Here is a 26893-nt window from a genome sequence, read left to right as displayed (position 1 = left end):
TGTGAGGTGGTATGTGACCCCCAACCCCTCCACCCAGAGGACACAATGCCACTTCTGCTCCCTGCACTCTGCCCCGCTCCCCACCACCTCTCAACTGCACATGCCAGGCTGCAATTGGTTACTGGCTCAGGACAGCCCCCTCACACTGGGGTCCCGGGGGATTTTAAGCGGGTTCCAGGAACCCCCGCTCAGTTCCTTGTCCCCCACTCTCCCAACTGCGCAGGCGCTCTGGGCCCTAGCCCAGCCCCAGCGATGGCTGCTGGGGCTCCCTCATCCAGCCCCAGTCCTATCCTGGCTGCGCTACTCTTCTCCTCCTTGGGTAAGTTGAGCTGACCCAGTCTGGGGGCCCTGGGGCTCAGGTTGTCTCTCAGCAACCTTTCCATGGCCTTCGCCGCACTCCCCTCTGCAATCAAAGAGGGAGCAAGAGCAGGAAGGTGATATTTTCTGTAGAAAAATATATATACATATAGTTTGGAGAAAGGCTGTTAAGACAAAGGTATTCTGTGAAGGGAGGAGGGAGACGAGAGTGTAGAGGGTTCCCCCAAGGTGGACTTGACTGGATAGGCATTGGAAACTGGTCCTTCTCATTCCTTAGTAGTGTAGGAAGTAACTTAACCTTCGTCTCCCCAAAGAAAAGAGTCAGGGACTGTGATCTAAGGGTGGAGCCCAAGGGTTGTGGTCCCAGCTCTTTGGATCAGCTGCCTCAGTTTCTCACTGTGCATCTGTTGTCCATCATGTGGGTGGACAGAGTAGAAGGGAGGTCCGTGAGATTCTAGGGTCTTGTTGCATCTAAAGCTATCTTCCACAGAAGCTGGCCAACCCCTCCCATGGCAGTTGCTGGCTGAGCAAGAAAAACTCAAAGCAGGGTTATCTGAATGGATCCCTCCCCTCTCCAAACTGCCCTGAAGCCTGGTGCAACAGGCGAGAAGTAGGGCAAAAGGGAGAGAGTGGGGAGGAAGAGCTGGTTAGCATGTCTGAGTTTTTCTGCTGTCAGCTCCTCTAGGGCTAAACCCAGAATCCAGACTCCTCTGGGCTGTACCGGACTATTTGCAGGTACCCTGAGAAAATGGGAATTGGATAAGGATAGGGAATTGGAGAAGGGCATGCCGAGGGAAATGAGGAGAGGGAATCTTGGAGTATAAGAGGGAGAAAAGGTACTGTCCAGCATCTGCCCTACTCATAGAACCACTGAACAGAGCTGAAGGGCAGTGGTTGATACTTGAACAGGAGGAATAGAAGTTAGATCCAATGAATAACCTTCCTTGTTACATTTGGGATTCCCCAGAAGGTTCCAAGGCTGAGTTCCAGGAGGTGAATCACTGGTATTACATACTGAGGTGTGGAGCTGGGGATGGGGCTGGGGGAAGGGGAAAGGAGGCATAAGCCCCCAACACTGCTCGGTGGTCAGACAATGGGTCTCTATTTATTTGGTTGCTTCCTCCCCCTCCCATAGAACAAAAGGGTCTACAGTTGCCCCCAGCCAGGGCCAACCCACACACATAATCTCCCTGGAATGGCCTTCCTTGTATGGGTGAGTCTTGGGAGTGGCACTGGGCCAGAATGGCCAGAAGCAGGGTGAGGAGGGTCAAGGCAGAACCACAGAGGGCTCACAAGCAGAGTCATCTGAGTTTGGGGCTTGGGGGTGGGGGCAGCAGGGGTTTCCTGCTTGAATCCAGCTTCCCCTGAGAGGGGTATGAGGTCCTCCCTTCCCTGACCCTTCCTGTCAGGAGCAATTGTATGGAAAGTAGGGATTCAGCAATGAGGACAGTTGGGTCAGGGAAAAAGACTTACAGTGTCTAGTTATCTTCATCTTTTCTGCAAGAAACTTGAGTTTTCCATTCTTTGAAATGCTATGCAGCAATAATATTGATCTCTAGGCATCAACGTGGAATACTCTCCCAGACACCTGTATTCTTTCATATATGTATATTCTTAAGGAAAAAAGTAGACTGTAATGCAATATATGTTTTTTTAAAGCTTCATAAAACTATTTATTATAAATGTTTATCTTGAGTTTATGTTGAGTCTGATACATAGAAAATGATTACACATTAAGCTGATAATATCGGTTTTGTCTGGAAGGAGACCACAGAAGAAGGAATTGGTTAGGAGCTGTCAAAACAGACTTTAGCTTTCTTTATCTATACTGCTTGCATAGTTATAAGAAGAATGCACAAGGTGTTACCTGTATAATTTATAATAAGTCTTAAAAATCATTAAGCCTTCATCTAAGAATTAGATACTGATCTAAAGGCAAAGTAAGACTCTGGAGCCTGAATCCAACGTCTGAAAGTCCTCCGGAGAACTCTGGTACTGCTGGTTTTATTTCCTTTGTCAAACATGCTGAAAACTTAGAGCCAACACAGTATTTCTACTCATCTATTCAATTAGTCCGGAGAGCCCTGGGCCTCAGAATTCAGCCTTTTTGCCCCAGTCTCCGCTATGGTCTGTGACTCAGGCTTGACTTCCCATTGGTCTCACTCCTTCTGTACGCCTTGCTGGGCCCACACGTGCATCTGGTTCCCCCTCTGTTTGCAGCGCTCTCCCGTGTCCAGGCCATTGTGGTCTACACGGACAAGGAGGTCCACGGTGCCGTGGGCTCCCAGGTGACCTTGTACTGCTCCTTCTGGTCCAGTGAGTGGGTTTCAGATGACCTCTCCTTCACCTGGCGCTACCAGCCCGAAGGGGGCCGTGATGCCATCTCGGTGAGTGCCCGGGGGAGTACTGGGATTTCGTAACAGACAGGGGGCCTCAGACAACCACAGGAAAGAGAACTTGGGCTAAGGAGGGAGCAATCCTTTATGAGCCATAAGCCCAACTTTGGCAAGGTAAGGTGCAAGTCTTGTCACCCTGACTGGGACCTACCAACACCAACGGTCCCTCCCCAGCCCTACCCTCTCCAGCCCAGAATCCTGCACCCTGAAGCGACAGGTGCATGCTTCCTCTCGTTCCTCACAGATCTTCCACTACGCCAAGGGACAGCCCTACATCGATGAGGTGGGGACCTTCAAAGAGCGCATCCAGTGGGTAGGGGACCCTTACCGGAAGGATGGCTCCATTGTGATCCACAACCTGGACTACAGTGACAACGGCACTTTCACCTGTGACGTCAAAAACCCACCAGACATAGTGGGCAAGACCTCTCAGGTCACGCTCTATGTCTTTGAAAAAGGTGTGAGAGAAGGTGGGACGGGAGTATGGGAGGCAGTTCAGAGAGGGGATCAGGCCTGGCTGAGAGGCTGGGGCAAGGGGCAAAATGCCCGGGCTAATGCCCCTCAGGCTCTGGGACAGTGGGCAGAAGGCAGCCTTGTTGGGATATCTTCGATCCCCAGCCGCAGGGAATAGGTGTGTGGCTAGAAGCCAGAGAGATTTGTCTCTGCTCATTGCCCCACTTCCTTCCCTGCCCGCGTTTAGTGCCTACTAGGTACGGGGTGGTGCTGGGAGCCGTGATCGGGGGCGTCCTGGGGGTTGTGCTGTTGGCGCTGCTGCTCTTCTACCTGATTCGGTACTGCTGGCTCCGCAGGCAGGCGGCCCTGCAGAGGAGGCTCAGGTAAAGGGCGGGGCCCGACACCCCTTCCCCAGCCCACTACTCCCCGCCTCTGGGCGGAGACTACTTCGAAGGGTGGGAGGGCCAAAGGGAAGAGGAAGCCGCCAAATCCACAGCACCCCCTTTCCCTGCAGTGCCATGGAGAAGGGCAAATTGCACAAGGCTGCGAAGGACTCTACTAAGCGCGGCCGGCAGGTTAGCGGGACTTGGGAAGCCGCCGGGCAGCCGTCGAGGGCGGGCTGGGAACAGTCAGGCCCTACCGGACGGGTCCCTGATGCATGCGCTCCTCCCCGCAGACGCCGGTGCTGTATGCCATGCTGGACCACAGCAGAAGCACCAAAGCTGCCAGTGAGAAGAAGGCTAAAGGGTTGGGGGAGTCTCGCAAGGATAAGAAATAGCGGTTAGCGGGCCGGGCGGGGGGTCGGGAGTTAGGGGCGGAGGTTTCCAAAGGCGCTCGGGTGGTGGTCATCGAGATGGAGCTACGGAAGGATGAGCAGGGCGCGGAGCTCCGGCCTGCTGTCAAGTCCCCCAGCAGAACCAGCCTCAAGAACGCCCTCAAGAACATGATGGGCCTGGACTCAGAAAAGTGATCACCCCCCCTCCCAAGGCCCTGCCAGAGCAGGGGGACCTCCGGTCCTCTATCCCCCGTCTAGGTGCTTTCCTCCTTAGCTCCCCAGCCCTGCCCTGCCCTCACTTCCTTTTGAGATGTAAGTTTCATTCCAGACTCCGTTACCCAGGCACTTCATATGCTCCCCCTCTTTCACCCCTGGCTTTCTGGAAGCCCAGTCCCCTACCTGTCTTTCACTTGCCCCAAGGACTGCGTGTTTGGTGCCTGTTCCTCTGGCGCCGAGAAGAAAGGGACCTTGATACCCCTGCCTCAAATCCAGGCCACCTGACGTTTCGATCGCCTGCACCAGCTAGCCTGTCCTTCTGACTCTCTCCTTTCTGACCCTCCCTCTCCTCCTTCAGGTGGTCGAGCTCCATACTCTACCCTCCCAGCTAACACCCAGGTCACCCAGATCAGACTGTCCTTCAGGGTTTATTTAGGTTGTTAGTTATTTTTTATTTTTTAATCCGTTCTTCTTTATTTGTTTATCTGTGCCCATGCTCTCCCCTCCCCCATGACTGAGTACCAATGACGTCATGTGGCTTTTGCAATTCTTCACCACCACTCCCCTCCCCGCCTTTAAATTCTTAACGGAGAGCCAGCCCAAGCCGAGGGGCTCCTGATCCTCAAACTTCAGCTACAGGAAAGGCGCCCCCTGCCCACTCTGGAGCACTATTCTGGGACTCAAGGTCACGGGAATGGAGAAGAGACAAAGGATCCGCACGGGTCAGGAGTTGAGGAAGGGGCAAATGAGCCTTAAGACATAGCTTTTAAATAACCAAAGAAGAAGTAGAAAAAAACAAATGGGAAATAGGGGGAAAGGGAAGAGGTTGCACTCCCAGCCACAGGGGATTCTTAGGGTTTTTCTACATCCTGTATATTTCTTCTCAAACCCCCCAAATGTCCTTTAATGTTTAATAAACACTGACATTTCCAGAAGCTGCTGCCTCCATCTCCAGTTTCCTCATTCTTCTGGGAGTAATCCCTGCCTCTTATGCCCAGTCCCACTCTTCCCCAACTGATTTCAGTTGTTAAGAATTTGATTTCATGATATGGGGTTACATAGTCTAATGGAAAGAACTGTGAAACAGGCTCATAAGACATATTTGTACATTCAACAAATATCCAGTGAGTTTGTACTATGTGCTAAACTTTGTGTCAGGCTCCGCGTTTACGTGGGTTATAACCGATTCCCTCTTCACCAAACTGTGTATTCTTAAAATATCTCAGCCACTCACATGCTGCGTGACCCAGGGCTAGCTACTTGATTTAAGTAAGCCTGTTTCTGCATTTGTAAACAACTGAGATAATGATAACAGCTCAGCTGAATTCCCAGGATTTTTGTAAGAATCACATGATTCCATGCTGTGTATGGAAACCTTTGTTACTTATAAATTAGTACACAACAAAGATATTAAGGATCAGTCCTTTACAGATGTTTTTCAATCTTGCCTAATGGATTACACTTTACAAACTAGCACTAATTTCATTCACTCATATAAACTCATGCACACAAATTTTGTTTTGTTGGTGCATTTTAGGTATACTATTAATAGCTCATTAGCTAGTTTGTTGGCATGCTAATTTAGGTACACCATTAATATCCAGAGTCCTTAAATAATTATGGAAAATATATATATGTATCTTTTTCCATTGGTGGTCACTGATGGCAAAAAACCCAAGAGTCTCATAAGTCATTTCTTCACCTTGTTAAGAGGTTAAATAAAAGATTTTTAATAGCAGTTTTGCAAAACCCAGAGTGCTTCCATTCATTTCAAGGGTTGTCTTCCATTTCTCTTAAAAGGAAAATTAACCCAAATTTATTTTAATGTAAAAGCTAATAGATTCCATTGTGTGTGCGTGCAAAGTCACTTCAGTCATGTCTGACTCTTTGCAACCCTATGGACTGTAGCCCGCTAGGCTCCTCTGTCTTCTGGATTCTCCAGGCAAAAATGCTGGAGTGTGTTGCCATGCCCCCACCTACAGTGAATCTTCCCGACCCAGGGATCAAACCTGTGTCTCTTAAGTCTCCTGCATTGGGAGGCGGGTTCTTTACCACTAGTGCCACCTGGGAAGCCCAATAGATTCTATTAGGCAAATACAAATAAAAAATATAATGAGATACCACTTCATACCCATTAGGATAGCCGATATCAAAAACAAAACAAAGTATTGACAAGGGCGTGGAAAAGTTGGAATCCTTGTGTACTGTTTGTGGGGATGTAAAATGGTACAGCCTCTGTGAAAAGTAGGAAGTTTCTAAAAACAATTAAATATAAAATTACCATATTATCCAGCAGTTCCATTTCTGGGTATAATTTGTTTAGATAAATTTCTGGGTATAATTTGTTTAGATCAACAAATTAAAAGCAGGATCTTGATATATTTGTTAGTACACCCATGTTCTTGGCGGCATGTGGAAGCAGCCCAAATGTCCATGGACAATTGATGACTAGATAAGCAAAATGTGGTATATCTATACATACAATGGGGTATTACTCGGCTGTAACAAGAAGGAAAATTCTTCTGGAGAAGGAAATGGCAACCCACTCCAGTATTCTTGCCTGGAAAATCCCATGGATGGAGGAGCCTGGTAGGCTACAAGAAGGAAAAAAAATTAAAAAGCCGTTAAAAAGAATTCATTTGAATCAGTTCTAATGAGATGGGTGAAACTGGAGCCCATTATACAGAGCGAAGTAAGCCAGAAAGATAAAGACCATTACAGTATACTAACACATATATATGGAATTTAGAAAGATGGTAACGATAACCCTATATGCAAAAAAAGAAAAAGAGACTCAGATGTATAGAACAGACTTGTGGACTCTATGGGAGAAACCGGGGGTGGGATGTTTCAAGAGAACAGCATCGAAACATGTATATCTAGGGTGAAACAGATCACCAGCCCAGGTTGGATGCATGAGACAAGTGCTCAGGCCTGGTGCACTGGGAGGACCCAGAGGGATGGGGTGGAGAGGGAGGTGGGAGGGGGGACTGGGATGGGGAATACATGTAAATCCATGGCTAATTCAATGTATGACAAAAACCACTGAAATGCTGTAAAGTAATTAGCCTGCAACTAATAAAAATGGGAAAAATAAAAAAAAAAAAAAATTTAAAAAAAAAAGATTTTTAATGCAGACCATTAAAAAAAAAAAGAAAAAAAAGAAAGAAAATTCTAACACATGCTACGACATGAATGAACTTAAGGAAATTATGTGAAATGAAGTAAGCCAGCCATAAAAAGACAAATACTGTGATTCTACTTATATGAGTTACTTATCATAGTCACAATCATAGAGACAGAAAGTAGAATGGTAGTTGTCAGGTGCTGGAGAAATGGGAGAATGGGCAGTTACTGTTTAATTTAGGATAGAGTCTCTCTTTCACAAGATGCTGAGTTACGGAGATGGATAATGGTGATGGTTACACACATTAGGAATGTATTTAATATCACTGAACTATACCCTTAAAATGGTTGAGGTAAATTTTATGGTAAATGTATTTTACTACCATTTTTTTATAAAATAAAAGTTAACAGAGTCTATATAGCTTTTTTAGAGGACAGAGAGGAAGCTTAGTCACAACTCAATAAAGTTGAGACTAAGAAAAAGAGTCTTTATTAGTGAACCAGAATACAGAGTTCAGAAATGCATATAAGTGTGTGAACATACTATGTTATAAAAATAACATTCCAGTTCAGTGGTAAATGAATGGATTATTTAATAAAAAAAGTTGTTATATTGACATATGTCTAGAAGAAAACAAAGTAAGATCTTTTTTTTCAAAGTAAGATCTTTATCTTACATCATATATAAAAATAAAATCCAAATGTTAAGAAATAAAATACAAGAATCTGAAGGAGATAAGCATATTCATTTAATCCTCAAATGGGAAAGGCATTTAAATAAGGGAGGAAGTCTAAAAATCTTAAAGTAAGTACATGAAATCTTGAACCTCTTTAAAGGCAGAATATATTATAAATGAAACCAAAAGACAGTTGGTAATCATGGAGGAAAATACAGTGCAAATGAAATATCTTCTACACGTAATAATCTAGTATCTCCGTTATCCCCATCTCCTGCTACTGTCCCATTTCTCTGCTTCCCTCTATAGCAAAGCTGCTTGGACATGTCTAGGGCGCTATCTCCAACCTCCCATTCTCCCTTCAACCCGCTGTCCCCCACTCTACTGAAACTGCTCCTGTCAAAGGGCGTTAGTGATGACCATTTCGCCAAATACGATAGTCATTTGTCGGTCCTTCTCATCTGTTTAGCAGCATTTGACATTATTGGCCACTTCCTCCTTTTTAAGACACTTCATCACTTGGCTTTCTTGAAACACACCCGCGTGACTTTACCCCTACCTGTTTGGCTTCCCTGGTGGCTCAGATGGTAAAGAATTTGCCTCAAATGAGGAGACCTGGGCTCGATCCCTGGGTCAGGAAGATCCCCTGGAGAAGGGAATGGCGACCCACTCCAGTACTCTTGCCTGGAGAATCTCATGGACAGAGTCTGGTGGGCTACAGTCCATGGGGTCGCAAAGAGTTTGACATGACTGAACGACCAACACACATACACTTTTGGGAGATGCAGCTTCCCAGGATGCACTAACAGTAAATAATCTGCCTGCCAATGCAAGATATGCAAGAGACATGGGTTCGATCTTTGGGTTGGAAAGATTCCCTGGAATGGAAATGGCACCCCACTCCAATATTCTTGCCTGGAAAGTTCCATGGACAGAAGAGCCTGGCAGGCTACAGTCCATAGGGCCACAAAGAGTTGGATATGCCTTAGCACAGCATGTGTGACTTAAAGTAGAGATCGAAACAACCAGAAAGACATCTTTTATTAATCCCACATGACGTGTTTGTTTATTTAAAGCTACATTTGGTCATCACATGGCAACAATCGTGCTGAACTGAATATTGTTTTTTCCCTTTAGATAGAGCCTGAATTCTCATCACTCTCATTTCCTTACCTGCTTGACCACTCTTAACATGAATTGGCTGCTCTGTCTTAAAACATCTAAGAAACTGGACATTTATGAGTGGGAATGAAGTTGCAGAAGGGAGGCGTAGTCAGACTACAACCCAGAGTTTCTCACAGTTCCTCAAACAGGCCACCAGTCATCGTGTTCTGCTCTGGCTATGTTAGTTACTCATCAAACTCAGGGTCCCACGGAATTCCTTGTTATCTAAAGACTAAATGGTAGGGACTTTCTGGTCGTCCAGTGGCTAAGACTCCATGCTCCCAATGCAGAGGACCTGGGAGGGAACTAGATCCCATGCGCCACAACCCCTGGTCAGGGAACTAGATCCCATACACCACACCAAGGCCCAGTGCTGCCAAATAAACAAATATTGAAAAAAAAAAAAAAGACTAAATTGTGCGGGACTTCCCTGGTGGTCCAGTGGTTAAGAATCCACCTTGCAATGCAAGGCATGCAGGTCTGATCCTTGGTTGGGGACTAAGATCCCACATGCCCTGGAGCTACTGAACCCATGTGCTCTGAAACCTGCCTGCCACAACTAGATAGTCCGGGTACTGCAACAAAAGATCCTGCATGACATAACAAAGATCCTGCATGCTGCAGCTAAGACCCAACACAGTCAAATAAACAAATAATGTTTTTTTTAAAGAGAAAGACTAGGGACTTCCCTGGTGGTCTAGTGGTAAAGAATATACCTGCCAATGCAGGGGACACAGATTCCATCCCTGGGCCAAGAAGATTCCACATCCTTTGGGACAACTAAGCCCAGCTGCTACAACTACTGAGCCTGCACACTCTAAAACCCATGCTACACAATGAGAGAAGGCAACCACAACAAGAAGCCTACGCACAGCAACTAGAGAGTAGCCCCACTCGAGGCAACTAGAGAAAGCCAAGTGCAGCAACAAAGACCCAACACAGCCAAAAATAAGAATTTTTAAGAAGGCTACATTGGGAAGTTCGGTTCCGACAACTTGTATAATAACAAAAATGGGAAGAAAGGGAGAGAGGAATAAAATGGTTACTTAGACGAACACCTAAAATGAACAGAAAATATGCTAAGTTACAACAGCCCTCATTTCTGTAATTGGTTAAGAAGCCATAACTGACATCTCTGAACCACTGTCACTACTCATTTCATATTTCCCATGTCTTCAGCCAGAACTTCAGATAGTCAGGGTTCTTTACGTGGTAGAGTGATCAAAGCTTCCATTTTTTTTTCCTTTGGTTGCTATGTTAACCTTTACTACTTGGCAAGGAAGTGCCCCCAGAGACTCTCCTGGGTTCCAGAAATGCTTTCTTTCTCACACTATGTAGCAGCATCCCAGTCTCCCCTAGGGAATCAGGATCAATCACACCAGCCAGCCAAATCATCACTTTTTTTCTTTGCTTCTTGATTCAGTGATATATAGAACCCCAAATGACGAGGTGGCAGATTCTTCTAATTCAATGGAACCAGAGTGTCTAATGGTAGACGCATTCTCATTTTGGAGCCTAAGTTCTCCAAACCAACAGAGCTCAAAGTTTCTAGGAAAAACAAAAATTCTGTAAGTGGATTATTAGGTATAATAGTGAAAGAGCCACCCCCCACTTTCAGCCCCTGACTCCGGAACCCTTATATTCCAGCCATGAGGGGGACAATACCATGTAATGGTCCCTGATTCAAAGCTTATATTGCATCCTGTAAGACAGAACTTCGTACTTTCAGAGCATTTTCTCCCAGTTGTTGCCACGACTGTTCAGTAAACCACTCCACATTTAAAATAAGCATCTGCTTTCAGATAGGGTACATGGAGAGATCACTTAATTTAATGAGCACAGGTACATTTCCTTTGCTACAAAGTAAGTTCCTTGATTGGACACAACACTATGGGGAATGCCGTAACTATGAATAAGGCATATCTGTGAATTACTAATGCTGGTGCTGGCAGCAGCATTTTGAGCAAAGAGGGCAAATTCATGTCCAAAATGTGCCTGTTTCAGTGAAGATAAATCTTTGCCCTCTCCACGATGAAAGAAATCCAATATAATTAACTTGACATCAAATGTCTGGCTGATCCCCACAAGAAGTAGTACATGTCAGGGACTCAGTATTGGCCTCTGCCACTGATATATTAGACACTCAACTTTGGAGTCATCTGGAAGATTTTAAGTTATATTTATCTTTCCAGTCCTGAAGCCCTCCTAATATTCACCATGTAATTTAGTGTATTCTTCTCTTAGAAAAATGGAATTAACAAATATGACTATTAACGACTGGATCACCAGGGAAGTCCTGGTATAACTTCTTAAGAATCCGGCTGCCTGTGCAGGGGACGTGGGTTAGATCCTTGGTCCAGGAAGATCTCACATGCCTCGGGGCAGCTAAGCCAGTGCACTACAGCTCCTGAGTCTTGGAGCCTGCCAGCCGCAACTACTGAGCCTGGTGCTCCTGAAGCCTGCACACTCTAGAGCCCGTGCTTTGCAACAGGAGAAGCCATAACAATGAAAAACCAGTGCACCACAAAGCACAAATCCTCCCTACCCCAGCCACAGCTGGAGAGAGCCCCCGCCACAACAAAGACATAGCACAGCCAAAAATAAGTAAACAAGTTACACCGATGTATCAATAAGATTACAAGTTCGGGGATCAAATGCACAACATGCTGATAATAGCTAATAATACTGTATCATATACCTGAATGTTGCTAAGAGAGTAGATCTTAAATTTCTCAGCATAAAAAAAGAATTGGTAATTATGTGATGATATATAGTAGTAGCTAATACTATGGTGGTAGTCATTTTGTAATTTATAAATGTGTCTAATCATCATGCTGTATACCTTAAACTTACACAATGTTATGTGTCAATAAAACCCACCACCCCAATGTGGTGGGGCGGGTTATACTAAAATCTATGTTATATATTCCTTCCCAGAAGTTAGTTTGCTGTTGTTGTTTTTTTACAAATATTTATTTACTTATTTATTTGGCTTCACTGGGTCTTAGTTGCAGCCTGCAGAAGCATTAGTTGCAGCCTGTGAGATCTAATTCCCTGACCAATGGTTGAACCTGGGTCCCCCTGAACTGAGACAGTAAAATCTTAGCCCCTGACCCACAAGGGAAGTCCCAGAAGACAGTTTTGATGTATTGAGATAAATGGAACATGTAATGTTTGCAAAGTTCTTGTGAGAAATTCGATGAAGAGCAGAGAGTATCTTGTCCATTGAGCCAGGCTCCATGAGATAGTGGAGTTTTTATTGGTTCTCCTCCCTCCTGGTTAGGGACACACAAGAAGTAAAAGGGATCAGAACACCTTCTCCTCAGGAAGCATCACCCAGTGTGGGTGAAGCTACATGTGTGGTCTCCCCAGCAAAAGCAGGGAGTCTAGGTCTGAGCAGATGTGTGCACACACAGTGAGAGAGAGAAGTCTTATAAGCTGAAGTGATGTGTGTGAATGTTCTTTAACTTTGCTTTAGGATAGGATAAAAATTCAGCAGAGTCTCCAATTCACTTAAATCTTTTTGCTTATTCTCAAAGAACCAAAAATTAGGAAGGAAACCAAATATCTAAAGAAGGAACTCGTCCCTGTTTCTGGCAAGATCTAAAACAGAGATCAAACCACTCCTGCTTTAATTCCTGCTGTGGCCCTCTGTGACCTGGGACAAATCACCTGACTGCAGAACCTTGAGTTTTATTAAGTTGATATCTACCCTATGGTGCATTTAAAAGAAGAAACTGAAAATAGAAACGATATCACTAAGTACTTGGCATGGAGTAGAAGCTCCACCCCTGTTAGTTCCTAGTCATTCACGCTCTTCCTCCTTTTTCTTCCTCTGTTCAACGAAGCAAGTGGGGGACCTCTCACCGAACGTGCACTCAGGCAAGTGGGCCCAACTCGCCCACAGGGTAGATCTCTGTCTACCGCTGTCTGCTTTACAATTCAGACATCGTCACAACACAGACATGATCCTGCAAAGGCTTTCCTTTCTGGGCAGTAAGTGTGGCTTCCAGGTGAGCCCCCACTATTTATCCTGTGGTCTCTCTCTGAGTGTCCAGCCCTAACTTACAGCTTGGCAGCAGGTTCAAGGGACTCTTTTAGAGAGAAAAGGATTGGAGGCAGAAGGAAGATGAATTCATGAATCTTCAGGCTAGTGCTGGGCATGGCTTTTCAAAACCTTAGAGCAATAGCTCCCAAACCCCTCAGACCCACTGTCCCTTTTATTACCCAGAAATGATATTTGTATATAATATAAACTATAAACATAATTTTAGAAGGTAAATATAATACTCTAACCATAATCTAAAGGTGAAATAAAAATTAATTTATAATAATATTATAAATATTTTAATATGTAATACTCAGACATAACTAGACTGGAAGCATATAATGTAGTAGTCAGAGACCTGAACCTACATGTAGAATCACTATGAATACAACAGCAACAAATGCCAACTGGTGGGTTTGCATAGGTATCAGTGACTCAGGTACCATAAGCAGCACTGTTGTTGATGACATAGATTTCTGAAATGGTAAGCAATTCATGGTAAAGTTCTGAACAAAACAAATTATAAATCCCCTCAATCTACATCTTAGTTGCATTTCTGGGAAATTCAATATTTAAAATGGTGCAGAAAGTACTTTGTGTTTATATGTAAAATCAGGTTGGATTCTAGGTGCACTCAAATTGTAGCAGGTTTTTCACATTAATATCCAATGTTATTTTTATTTACTTTTAAAATACTTTTATTTATTTATTTATTTTTGGTTGGGCTGGGTCTTCACTGATGCAAGGGATTTCTCTGCCTGCGGTGAGAGGGGGCGACTGTTCATTGCATTACACAGGCTTCTCACTGCAGCGGCTTCTCTTGATGCAGAGCACAGGCTCTAGGCGTGCAGGCTTTAGACGCTGCAGCTCGTGGGCCCTGGAATGTGGCTCTGTAGTTGTGGTGCACAGGCTTAATTGCTCCCTAGTACGTGAAATCTTCCCAGACAAGGGACCAAACCCCTGACCCCTGCACTGGCAGGCAGATTCTTATGCACTGGACCACCGGGGAGTCCTCAATAATATTTTTAAAGGACATGTGGGATGTGGGCCAATTTTATCTTGTGCAGCACTATCCTGGTTATTGCAGGTTACTAACCAGGTTATAACATCTTTTGCTCCTGAGCACTCAAAATGACGAAACCCTACCCATCCCCACCCCACCCCCCAATATATCATGACAATCAAAAAATACCCCCTTGGATTTCCAAAACATCCCCTAGAGGGCAGTACATCCTCCTGTTGATAATTCCGCAAGCCATCCTCCTGTTGGCTTGGGGAGTGAGACCTAACGCCCTCCCAGGAGTTAACAGTCTGATTTCATTTCATAATGCCCACGTCTATTCACCTTTTTAAAAATATATTTATTTATTTTTGGCTTCAACAGGTCTTAGCTGTAGCTTGGCATTGGGGCTCTAGCTGCAGCTCATAGGCTCAGATGCCCTGAAGCATGTGGGATCTTAGTTCCCTGACCAGGGATTGAACCCAAGTCCCCGACATTGATGGGCAGATTCTCAACCACAGGACCACCAGGGAAGTCCCTTCTATTCACCTTTGTATCCTAATGTGAGTCTGTTGACCTTTCCTCCTTTCTGAGCATGCATATCAGCCCTGCCTCCCAAGTTCTGAGCCCCATTTCTCTGTTCATTTCACTTCAAACAACCTTTAATTCCAGAGAGCCTTCCCCTGTGTTCCTCGGAATACCAGGAGAGGCAGCTGGATGAGATCAAGCCAGTGACAGAACTCTGGAAGGGGTCTGGCAGATCAACCAGATAAAACCACCAGCTAGAGCTGGTGGTTCTCTAGAAATATGAGGGATTGAGAGGGCCTAGATCTTACTTGTGTGGGCTGTGAGGGACCAAGTAGGTATGCCTGGGCTCAGCTAGGGGCAACTTGGCCCTCTCTACCCTCTGTATTAGGCTAGACAACATCCTTAATAACCGAGGTCTCTACCCTTCACTTACCCAGTCCTTTATCAAGGTGGTATGAAGAACACAGATTCTGGAGACAGACTACCTGAGTTCTGATTGCAACTCTCTTATTCACTTGTTTTGGGAAGGTTATTTAATCTCTCTGGGTCTGTTTCCTCATGTGTAATAGAGAAAAATATATCATAGGGTTGTAAGAATTAGATGGGTTTACGTATGTAAAAGTGCTTGGAACAGAGTCTGGCACACAGTACTTTCCAAATCTAGATATTACTATTGTCATCACCATTCATGCCCTGAAGGTAGCATAAGGCTATGGAGTCACCCCAACTTGGGGGTTGAACATCCCTGAAGATACTAACTATGAAGAAACCTGTTAACAGAACATTATGTGCAGGTAAGAATACTCAGGTGACAGCCCAGGTTGGATGCATGAGATAAGTGCTCGGACCTGGTGCACTGGGAAGACCCAGAGGGATCAGGCGGAGAGGGAGGTGGGAGGGGGGATCAGGATGGGGAACACATGTAAATCCATGGCTGATTCATGTCAATGTATGACAAAACCCACTACAATATTGTAAAGTAATTAGCCTCCAACTAATAAAAAAAAAAAAGAATACTCAGGTGATCTAGGGAAGAAGGCTCTCTTGCTTCACTCTTAAAAGTCTAGGTTGTCAGGGACTAAGAAAGGCCTGTTTGTAGTAGTAGTGATAGTACAACAAGGGGAGACTAAAATGCTGAGCAGGAGGGAGGGCTGTCAATGTCACCCCAACCCAGTGGCTGGAGGAGGGACGTAGTCAAAGAGGGAGTGCAGAAGCATTTCCTGCAGCCTTGTGAACAAGTTGACTTTCTGTCCATCTGTGGATTGTGAGTTTCTGCCTTTGCAGATCTGGAGTCAGGACTGCCACCCAGACAACCAGAACGGAAGGTACCAGTGATGTCCGTCTCAACAAACTACCTGGCCCCCAAAGCCTCCATTTTCAGGGGCACGGAGAGCAGGGCATTAACACTGGAAGACAGCACCCACGGCAGAGTGATTCCAGTGAGGACTAGTCCTCAGGGATGAGGACAGCAGGAACAAAGAAGCTGCCAGGAGCCACTCCCACTGAAAACAACTCCAGAAATAGAGAAAACACAGCAAGGACAGGAAGGGCAGGCAGAGAGAGAGGCAGAGGTGGACAGGAAGGGACTTCCAAAAAAGGACAATAGAACAGGGGTTACTTGTAACAGCAAATGATGGAAGAGATCAGAGTAGGAAAGGTGGCTCTATACCGGGGCAAGTTCAAGGAGAGGGCAAGAGTCCTACCAGCAGTGATGCTAAGTCCCTGAAAGCAGCTTGTCCGGGGAAGCAGAATCCTCGTCCCTCTGGCTACCTGAATTTCTCCTGAGACTTTCACCTCAAGTTCGGGCTTTGGGAACATATTTCAAAGTCACCCTTGCTCAGCTCTCCAGCCTTCTGCTCTTGTCAGGACTCTACTCCTAGCGCTGCCACTCCTACACAACTGAAAAAACACCGAAAGGTGTGATAGCTGCATTGGCTTTCTTCCTTGACTGTTTCTAATGCACGTGTCTTCTACCTAACCACTGATTATAAAGGCGTTCACCAATCCCTCACAGAACTTGTAGGTTTTGCTCCACAAAACAAAGCACTCAGGAACAATTCTTTGGTGATTAGTACTGAAGGATCCTGTTTCCAGCTGTAGGAATTAGAGGGCAGAAAGACAGAATTCTAGGGCCCCAAGAAGGAGTTACATATATGTCAGAGACGAGAGGCTCAATTTGAGTGTTCCATGGTAGAAGTAAGTAGCCTGGGCAGATAGAACGCAGCTTTCAGAACTTTTATGGGAACTGCCACTTGTTTAGCAAAAGCTGCCCAAACCTTTCTTTCCAGTTTGAACTATCTTTTCCAAAGCAACAGATGATGTTTTGCTACCATACCCTTTCTTTAAAACATGCATGAGGACTTCCCTGGTGGTCCAGTGGTTGGGAATCCACCTGCCAATGCAGGTTCAATTCCTGAGCCAGGAAGATTCCACATGTCACAGGGCAACTAAGCCCATGAGCCACAGTGACTGAGCCTGAGCTCTAGAGCTCACATGCCACCGCTGCTGCCTACAGCCTGTGCTCCACAACAAGAGGAGCCGCCTCAATGAGAAGCCCAGGCCCCGCAACCAGAGAGCAGCCCGCACTCGCCTCAGAGAGAGAAAGCCCGAGCACAGCGACAAAGACCTGGCACAGCCAAAAATAAATAAATAAATTTTAAAAATTAAAACATGCATGAGGACAACTGTAATACTCTGGAGCAGGCAGTGGTGAAGGGGGAAAAAAATCATTTCAACAACATGCTCCAGATCAATGTGGTAAAAAAACAAATCAGCAGATATCCTCCAAGCGGCAAGCCTACAGGAGAGCGCCGGCACCAGAGAACGCCACTACTGCTTAGCCGCCGTCAACTCTCTACTTCCCTCCTGGACTTCCCAGGTGGTGCAGTGATGAAGAATCCAGCTGCCAATGCAGGAGACCAAGAGACGCAGGTCAGGAGGATCCTTGATCCCTAGGTCGGGAAGATCCCCTGGAATAGGAAATGGCAACAGACTCCAGCATTCTTGCCTGGAAAATTCCATGGACAGAGGAGCCTGGCGGGCTACAGTCCATGGGGTCACAGAGTCAGACACGACTGAGTGACTCAGCCCAGCAGACAGTCAAGGCTCAGAAGTCTGGATCACCAGGAACAGGAAACACCTGTTGTACTTCAGTGTCCACAGGGGAAGACCACGGTGCAGCACATTCGATCCCCATCTTGTGTCCATGAAACAGAACAGGAAGTCATCCTGTTTTACCAGGACATACTGGACACACACTGGGTGTGACAATGAGGTTATCCTTTTATTTGTCCCTGAGTCCCGGACTAAAAGTCACCGTCACTGCTATACTGCACTCAGAACAGATTTCAAGTGTAAAATGGGTTGTTGTGAAAGTGTTAGTCACTCAGTTGTGTCTGACTCTTTGTGACAGCCCATGGACTATAGCCCACTAGGCTCCTCTGTGCATGGGATTCTCCAGGCAAGAATACTGAATACTGGGTCACCATTTCCTTCTCCAAGGGATCTCCCTGACCCAGGGATCGAACCCGGGTCTCCCCCATTGCAGGCAGACAGATTCTTTCCCATCTGAACCACTGCTGTTGCTGCTGCTGCTAAATCACCTCAGTCATGTCTGACCCTGTGCAATCCCATAGACAGCAGGCTCCGCCGTCCCTGGGATTCTCCAGGCAAGAACACTGGAGTGGGTTGCCATTTCCTTCTGCAATGCGTGAAAGTGAAGTCGCTCAGTAGTGTCTGACTCTTAGCGACCCCATGAACTGCAGCCCACCAGGCTCCTCCATCCATGGGATTTTCCAGGCAAGAGTACTGGAGTGGGTTGCCATTGCCTTCTACATCTGAGCTACTAGGGAAGCCCAAAATGAGTTGTTAGGCATGGATAAACTTTGGGATATAGGTTGCCTTCCAGGGATATTGTTCCTTGCTTCCTACTCAGAGCTGTGCATGATTTCAACCTCTGTATTCTTTTTATTTTTGGTTGTTCCGGGTCTTAGCTGCAGCACTCAGGAACTTTAGTTACAGCATGTGGGATCTAGTTCCCTGCCCAGGAATCGAACCCAGGTCCCCTGCACTGAAAGCTCAGAGTCTTAGCCACTGAGCCACTAGGGAAGTCCCTCGACTTCTATATTCTTAAATCAATACTAAGAAGTGAGGGGAGTGGGAGAGAGAAAGTGTTCCTTGCTTGATCTTTAGGCATTTGTCTCCTGATTACAACACATAGATTCCTTTCTCAGCAGTGTAAGCCGTCATTTTATTCATAGTTTAAAATCTTCAGCATGACAGCGCTGCTCTCTATTAACCCAGACTCATCTACTGCTCCTAAGTTTGGTAAAACAGTGGGAGGTGAGGAGGGATGTGGAAGAAGACAACACAGGAGGACAGTTAGCACAGGTCATTCGGGGACAGGGAGCAAGGAAGATGGGGTTTGTTTCCGAGGCAGAGCCCCCGAGCGTACACTGAGCTGGAAGGGGGAAGAAGAGACAGCACCCTTGCAGGTGCACGCTGAGGGTGGCAGCAGCAGCAGATAGACCACGTGGGTGGTGAATCAAGGTGAGGACAAGGTCAGGGAACGAAGGTAGGAGGGGGCTTCAGTCTGCAAATGCTCAGCCAGCATCAGTTTCCTGAGCCACCGTGGCATCTGTGCAGTTGCTCTACCACCTCCCTGAGGCCAGCTCAGACTTACATTCATATTCCTCCGGAGAAAAATACAGAAGTAGAGGTCAAACGGCTCCACTTGAGGGTTTTTTTTTTTAATTGTTTTCATGTTTATTACACATGCTAAAATCACATAGAGTGGCTATTCTAATTCTGCTCTGACTCCACCACGAGGCAGGTGGGAACTATAGGGGTCACTCGATTTCTGTGGCCTCTGAGGGTATCTAGACGTGAGGGGTCAGAGGTAGGCAGGAATCCCCAAGAATCCTTTACATAGTACAGCTTTACCAGCAGTAGCTTGTGTCTTTAGGGACCTCCTCCTCCTCCATTTTTCTTTCCTTCCAGAATCTTCCCCTTTCCCTGCCTGTGGCCCCTGAACCTCGTCCACATCTGCCCCTTACGGTTCTCGACTAACATGACGGAGGAAACTCTTCCTTGTCCCAGTCTCCCATCCTCGGAACTAATCTACTCAGCATGCACTAACATGGAAGCAGCTTGATTTAGGTCTGCCGAGGGGAAAGGGAGGCTCCAGTTCCCACTGAGACTTAGCTCATAGGAGGGGAGTTGAGGTGCTGATGAGAAGGATGTGAAGGGGAAAAGATGCTACCTGAAGTGAAACTTTTGTAACCAGTGGAACAGCGTATATGCCCCACCGTTGGGCACCCTACTCTGAAGGCATTCCCCTCCCTCCCACATTGGGGTCCTTCTCTCAACCTCAAATCCTCTTGCTCTTCAACCTCATAGGGAAGGCATAGGTACTGATCAAGTGGCTGTATCTCCAGGAGAAAATGGTCCACCCTTAGACAAGTGGCTGCCTTTTAAATTCTTCATCTTGCCTATGTTCCTTGTGCCTCTACACGACAATGGCTTGAGGGGCTGGAATAAATAATGTATAAGGGTTGAACTTGCCTCTATGAGAGGCTAGTGGAACAAAGAGACAAAGACATACGGGAGTCAGAGCTGTGGAAAAGGAGAGGGGAGGGAGCAGGGTGTGAGGAGAGGGTAAGGCTGGTTATTCAGGAGCTGGGATCCTTTTTCCTTTTCTGGAATCGCCGGAACTTGCCCTGAATAGCAAGGGCAGCCTTCTCTGTTTCTGGTGCCGTCAGATCAATGTCAATCTCCTCCTCCTCATCCTCAGTCTTCTTGGCACTGCCAGCTTTCCCTGCAGACAGTTGAGAGTTTCATTAATGAGGAAACCTGAATGGCCCCAGCCCTTTTCCCCAGGCCCCAAATACAGTGGTTAAAGTCCACTTTCTGCTTAGACTCTGTGTGGGCCCCCGACCTTTGCTAGGACACAGAATGTCTAATAATCTCCTAGGAGTTTGAGTCAGGGTACCTGGGGTGAGAATTAATTATAGTAATTATTCAGGAGCTTTGCAACTCTTAAACCAAGATGACAAATGTCTCTGTCATCACTTATTCTTAAATGCTTCCTTGGTGGCTGAGTGGTAAAGAATTCGCCTGCCAGTGTAGCAGACACCAGTTCGATCCCTGGGTGGGGAAGATCCCCTGGAGAAGGAAATGGCAACCCAATCCAATATTCTTGCCTGGGAAATTCCATGGACAGAGGAGCCTGGGGGGATACAGTCCATGGAGTCTCGAAGAGTCAGAAACGACTTAGCGACTAAACAACAACAATTCAGAGTACCAGAGCTTTCCCCAGCTTTCTCTCAAGTTCTGATTGAGACAGAGTTTGGGACTATTTGATGAGCTTCTTCCTATCACTGTGTGCCTGTTTCCAAGCATTCTAGAGCCAGTTTCTAAAATCAAAGAGTAAATACTGGTAGGTTTACTTCTTAGGAAAAAAGTAGAAGGAAGCCTGTAGATATAGTGGTCCTAAACTAGCACTTTGTTTCACTTATTACATTCTTATTCCTGTTACATCTGACTTTAGGAGCTTCCAGATTTAGAGCTCAACTTGTTTTCATGTCCCAATATTTACCTGCTCTATAAACTTCCTAGCCTATCCCCACTCACCCTTTTCCTCAGGGCCAGGTGCCTGGTTGGTTGCTGGGGATGTTTTGGTGTTAAGCTGGAGAAGAAAAATCAGAGTATTAGATATTAATGGAAGTATTAAGGTACCATCCCCTTAGAATCACCATCATAATTTTCAAGTCCTCCTATTACCAAGTACATCTCTTAGCCTTTTGAAGAAGTGAGTCTTGAGATCAGAGAGAGAGAGAAAAATCATCAAAATTTATTCAAAAAGTATTTGTTGCTAAGGAAATTGTAGAGGACAAAAGAGAAAGAACCTGCCCTCACTGAGTTTGCATTCTAGGACTTAGATACAGAAATGAATAAACAAAACTATTATTATGTTGTTATGGACTTCCCTACTGGTACAGTGATTAAGAATCTGAGTTGGCGGGGAAGCAGGTGAGATTCCTGGTCGGGGAGCTAGGATCCCACCTGCCTTGCAGCCAAAAAAGAACATAAACAACAGAAGCAATCTTGTAACAAAGTCAATAAAGACTTCAGAAATGGTCCATATTAAAAAAATCTTTTAGAAAACTATTATTATGTTAAATGGTGAGGAGTGCTATAGACCAAGGACAGAAAAGGGAGGCAGGAATGCCAGGTGGGAACGGAGAAATACAATTGTACACAGAGTGGTCAGGAAAACCCTCTCTGAAAGGTGGCGTCTGAGCCAAGAGCTGAAGGAGATAAGGGAGTAAGGCCTATGGGTGGAGGGCAAGAGCTTTCGAGGGGTGGAGTGTTAGGGGAAGTACACTGAGGGAAACCGCCCACCCTGGCCAGGCACCATAGTAACCATGTATGAGTTATTTTACAACAGGAGGTTCCAGCAAAGAACACGGAACTAATAAGCCACCACCAACCGGAAGAGCTCGGGAAAGGTCAAAAGGAGACGCATGCGTCCTTCCACCTCCCAGAATCCTTCTCGCTGGCATCCATCTTGGCTGAGCAATGCGTGTCCCACCAGGAAGGACCCTGAGTCAGAATGATTGGCCAAAGACAACCTGGAAAGTAATCCCATCACCATAAAACCCGAGACTGGGAGCCACGTGGCAGAGCAGTTCTCCTGGGTTCCCATACCCCGCTGCTCTCTGCCCAGGATCTCTTTCCAATAAAGCCTCTTGCTTTATCAGCTCATGTGTCTCCTCAGACAACTAATTTCTGAGTGTTAGACAAGAGCCCACTCTCGGGCCCTGAAAGGGGTCCCCCTTCCTGAAACAGAAGTGTCACTAGCCTGTTTGAGGAACAGCAAGAAGCCAATGTATCTGGAGTGGAGAAGAGGAAGAAGGAGGAACAACAAATGGAGATGAGATTAGAAATAACTGGGAGTGCAGGCAGACCATGTTGGACCTTGGAAGTCATTTTAAGGAGTTAGACTTTTACCGTAAGAGAGAGGACAAGCCATTAGAGACCTTCAGTTTGCACATAAGGGCATTAGGGAGGAAGCAGAAAAATCTGCTAAGCAGTTAGTGCAGAAAACCAGGTAGGACATAATGGCTGCTTGGATCAACAAAGTGGCAGTGGAAGTGGTGTGCTCAGTTGCTCATTTGTGTCTTTGCCCACCCCATGGACTGCAGCCTGCCAGGCTCCTGTGTCCAGGCAAAAATACTGAAGCGGGTTCCATATCCTACTCCAGTGGATCTTCCAAACCCAGGGGTCAAACCCGAGTTTCTTACATAGCGGCTGGCAGATTCTTTACCACTAGCGCCACCTGGGAAGCCTGTGGAAGCGGTGAGTATACCAGAGTTCTGGTATACAGTTGTCTCTCAGTATCCACAAGGAATGGGTTCCAGGACCACTGAGGATACAAAAACTCATGGATGCGCACGTCTGTATAAAATGGCATAATGTTTGCATATAACCTATGCACATCCTTCCACATATTTTAAATCGTCTCTAGATTACTTATGATATCTAATACAATTTAAATGTTCTATAAATAGTTGCTGGTTTGCAGCAAATTCAAGTTTTGATTTTTGGAATTTTCTGGAATTTTTTATAAAAATATTTTCAATCCTCAGTTGATTGAATTCATAGGTGTGGACCCCTCAGACACTATTTTCAAGCTACGACTAAAGTGACTGGTTGATTGGATAAATGGCACTGTGAGACAGGAGTAGAGGATGACTCCAAAGTTTTAGGGCTGAGGAAATGAAAAACAATGGAATTGCCATTTTCTGAGATGAAGAAGACAGCCGGGAGAGCAGGTGTTAGGGAAAAGATCAGGGGTTTGTCTTTGGACAAGTTTGAGATGCCTACGGAAGTATCCAGCATTTGCTTTGATACTCTTGAATATTCAAAAGAGTTAAAGAGAAGGCCTTGGCCCAGAGATATAAATTAGGCAATTATTAACATGTGGTTGGTATTTAAGCCATGAGACTGAGTGAGATCACCAAGGAAGTGAATTCGAATAAAGAAGAGAACAGGATCAAATCCTGGGTCATTCCAGTGATTAGAGGGTATAGAAATGACAAAATGTCAATTTAAAAAATTTAGAAGAAAGCCAGGAGAAAAGCCAGGAGATTATAGCACTTTAGAAGCCACACAGAGAAACTGTCTCACAGAGACAAGAGTGATTGTGTCAAATTCTGCACGTAGGCCTAGTAAAATAAGGATCAAGAATTGTCCATTGGGTTTTGCTACGGGGAGATCACTGGTGACAGTGACAAGAGAAGTTACAGTTGAGGAAGGGAGGAAAAATCTGATTGTAGTGTGTTCCTTAGAGAAAAGGAGGACAGGCATTAAAGCAGCAAATATAGAAGGAGTTCCAAAGAAATAAGAATGGGGGCTGTGGCTTGAGGGGAACATGGGGTCATAGGAAGATTTTAAGACAGCAGGAGTTACAGAATATTTGTGCTTTGTGGAAATAATCCAGTAAAGAAGGGAAAACTGTAGGAGAAAAAGAGGTTCATTGCTGGAGCAGCAGAAAGGGGTGAAAGATTCAGCACGTGAGTAGAGGGGTGGCCTTGGACAGGAGCTAAGAACAGATCATCCAGAGGAACTGGAGGGGAGCAGAGCCACACAAGCAGTTGGGAACATTCGCAAGGTCTCCTCTAACTGCTTCTGTATCTGAAGTTAGATAGGTAGCAAGGTGATCCTTCAAGAGGCAAGAAGAGGTGCTGAAGGAGGAGGGCAGAGGAGAAGGGACAAAATACTCATCGAGGAGAGGAGGAAAGTGAATGGGTTAGGAAACAGTAATAAGATTTCTGGGAAGCATTAAGGCCCCTCACGAGGCCAAGTTCATGAACATGAAGTGAGATTTATCAATTCGTATGTGTGCTTCTTTCCAGCCTCTCTGCTCAGATGGAGAGTTAGATGTAATATAATAGTAACTCCCCTTCCTCAGAATCTTATCAACAGAACTGCTTCGTCTGGTCATTCCTCAGTCTCAAGGTACAATTCATCTTGAAACAGTCACTCCTGTATGCTTCTGGGTCCCTTAGAGTTTGTTTACTTCGCAATTTTGAGTACTTGATATTTTCAAAACACAGAAACTGGTGCTTTCAAAAATGTTTTCTCATCTTATCCTTGGGAGAGCTCAATGGAGTATAAAATATTATCCCTCATTTTACAGATGCAAAATTTGTTAAATGACTACCAGATATAAGGGTTCTACTTTAGGAAGCTGATCGAATCCAGTTTATGTCATGTTGTTGTTCAGTCACTAAGTTGTGACTTACTCTGCAGACCTATGAACTGCAGCACGCCAGGTTTCCTGGTCCTTCACTATCTCCCAGAGTTTGCTCAAACTCATGTCCATTGAATCAGTAATACTATCTAACCATCTCATCCTGTCACCTCCTCCTCCTGCCCTCAATCTTTCCCAGCATCAGGGTCTTTTCCAATAAGTAAGCTCTTCACATCAGGTTGCCAAAGTATTAGAGCTTCAGCTTCAGCATCAGTCCTTCCAATGAATAATCAGGATTGATTTCCTTTAGGACTGATTGGTTTGATCTTCTTGATGTTCAAGAGACTCTCAAGAATCTTCTCCACCACCACAGTTTGAAAGCATCAGTTCTGTAGATTATGCTATTCCTACCCTATTTTTTATCAATACTTATCACGACTTATATTTGAGTTTAGCACTATTCTATACATGAAAGGGGTATAGAAGAAACAAAAGATTCATTCATTCAACAAATATATCACTGCCCAATATATGCCAATTATTGTTCTAAACATTAGGGATACAGAAATGAGCAAAATTATTAATAAGTCCGTGAACTCATTAAACAATTATGCCAGTTAGTGACAAGTGACAAGAAGGAAAATAAAACAGAGTAGTCTAGGAAGGCCTCTCTGATGAGTGACATAGAGGTTTGAATGACATATAAGAGCCAGTCAGGTGAATATCTAAAAGAGACTTGGGGGCAGATGAAGCATCAAGTGGAAAGTCACTGAGGCAGATTTTGTGCCAAGTGTGTTCAGGAAGAGAAAGAAAATCAGCACATCTGGAGTTGAGTGAGAAAGGGAGAGAGTATAGAAAATGAAGTTGGGCAGGTGCTAGAATATGAATGTCTTTGGACCAGGGAAAAGATGAGACTTTTTTCCTTTTTCTTCCTCACTTCTTTTGGCTGCCCTAGATCTTCATGCAGTACGTGGGCTTTCCCCAGTTGAGGTGAGCAGGGACTACTCTCTGGTTGCAGCCATGGGCTTCTCACGGCAGCGGCTGCTCTTGTCGCAGAGCATAGTCTTTAGAGGATTCCACTCAGCAGCTGTGGCACGCGGGCTTCGTTGCCCCGCAGCATGTGGAATCTTCCCAGACCAGGGATTGAACCCACGTCTCCTGCACTGGCAAGCTGATCCCCAACCACTGTACCACCAGGGAAGTCCTGGATTTTTTCTGAGTTGATGAAAAGGCATTACAAGGTTTGATGCTGAAGGAAACATGGTCTGACATGTTTTTAAGGGATCACTGACTGTGGGGTGGAGAACAGACTAGAGAGAGGCAAGAAAGAAAGAGGAGAAACAATTACGAGGATCTTACAGTGATACAAGTCAGATCATGGGCGTTTGGACTAGGGTGGTAGTGAGAGAGGTGATAAGACTTGAGACAATTTTCATGGTAGAATAAGTTGGATTTGTTGATGGATGTGTGAATAAAGATAGCTCTTTCAAAGAGTTTTCCTTTAAAGAGATCCAAAGAAATTGGACAGTAGCTGAGGAAGGATGTGGAGTCATGGGAATGATTTAGTAGAGAAGGAAAACCTGATGGTGCAGAAGATAGAAGTCATAATTACTAGAGTGATCTTGAATAGGCAAAAGGAAATGGATCTAGTGCATAAGTAAATGAAGTGAAGTGAAGTCGCTCAGTCATTTGTCTGACTCTTTGCAACCCCATAGGCCCACCAGGCTCCTCGGTCCATGGGATCTTCCAGGCATGAATACTGGAGTGGGTTGCCATTTCCTTCTCCAGGGGATCTTCCTGACCCAGGGATCGAACCCAGGTCTCCCACACTGTAGGCAGATGCTTTACCATCTGAGCTACCAGGGAATATAAGTAAATAGGTTGGTCTTAAACCGAACTATGGACAGTTTATCCACAATATAGGAATGAAGACATAG

The 26893-nt window shown here is 45.4% G+C and overlaps 2 protein-coding genes across 4 annotated transcripts in view; one reads left to right on the top strand and one right to left on the bottom strand.

Annotated features, from left to right (window-relative positions):
• Positions 1-207: 207 nt before the first annotated feature.
• MPZ (myelin protein zero) lies at positions 208-22967 on the top strand. Of its 3 annotated transcripts, none has more exons than XR_011487730.1 (7): positions 208-319; positions 2539-2705; positions 2959-3172; positions 3415-3550; positions 3682-3742; positions 15986-17632; positions 22149-22967. XR_011487730.1 is itself a non-coding variant. In XM_070467666.1 (7 exons), exons 1-7 carry the CDS (start codon positions 253-255, stop codon positions 22174-22176), a joined length of 714 nt encoding a protein of 237 aa, XP_070323767.1. In that variant the 5' UTR covers positions 208-252; the 3' UTR covers positions 22177-22948. The 3 variants fall into 3 exon arrangements, 2 of the variants coding, with proteins under 2 accessions (XP_070323767.1, XP_020762698.2); XM_070467666.1 differs by having other exon boundaries at positions 15986-16026; positions 22149-22948; XM_020907039.2 differs by lacking the exons at positions 15986-17632; positions 22149-22967 and adding an exon at positions 3844-5093.
• PCP4L1 (Purkinje cell protein 4 like 1) overlaps positions 18662-26893 on the bottom strand; it is a 26085-nt gene continuing 17853 nt past the window's right edge. The window contains exons 2-3 of the mRNA XM_020907067.2: positions 21332-21386; positions 18662-20516 (exon numbers count right to left, since the gene is read on the bottom strand). Of these exons, the coding sequence (XP_020762726.1) occupies positions 20371-20516; positions 21332-21386 (201 nt within the window). The 3' untranslated portion in view covers positions 18662-20370. The remainder of the gene's footprint in view (positions 20517-21331; positions 21387-26893) is intronic.

This window comes from Odocoileus virginianus, chromosome 5 (genome assembly GCF_023699985.2).
Source record: "Odocoileus virginianus isolate 20LAN1187 ecotype Illinois chromosome 5, Ovbor_1.2, whole genome shotgun sequence".
Classification (NCBI taxonomy): Eukaryota; Metazoa; Chordata; class Mammalia; order Artiodactyla; family Cervidae; genus Odocoileus; species Odocoileus virginianus.
This window is presented reverse-complemented; position numbering and strand designations above follow the sequence as displayed.

What these genes read in the sequence shown, in the direction of transcription:
- MPZ (XM_020907039.2), top strand. Translation starts at nt 253, where the DNA reads ATGGCTGCTGGGGCTCCCTCATCCAGCCCCAGTCCTATCCTGGCTGCG. An exon ending in GGGGCCGTGATGCCATCTCG is followed by an intron (nt 2,706 to 2,958) that starts GTGAGTGCCCGG and finishes CGTTCCTCACAG; the next exon opens with ATCTTCCACTACGCCAAGGG. An exon ending in GCTCTATGTCTTTGAAAAAG is followed by an intron (nt 3,173 to 3,414) that starts GTGTGAGAGAAG and finishes GCCCGCGTTTAG; the next exon opens with TGCCTACTAGGTACGGGGTG.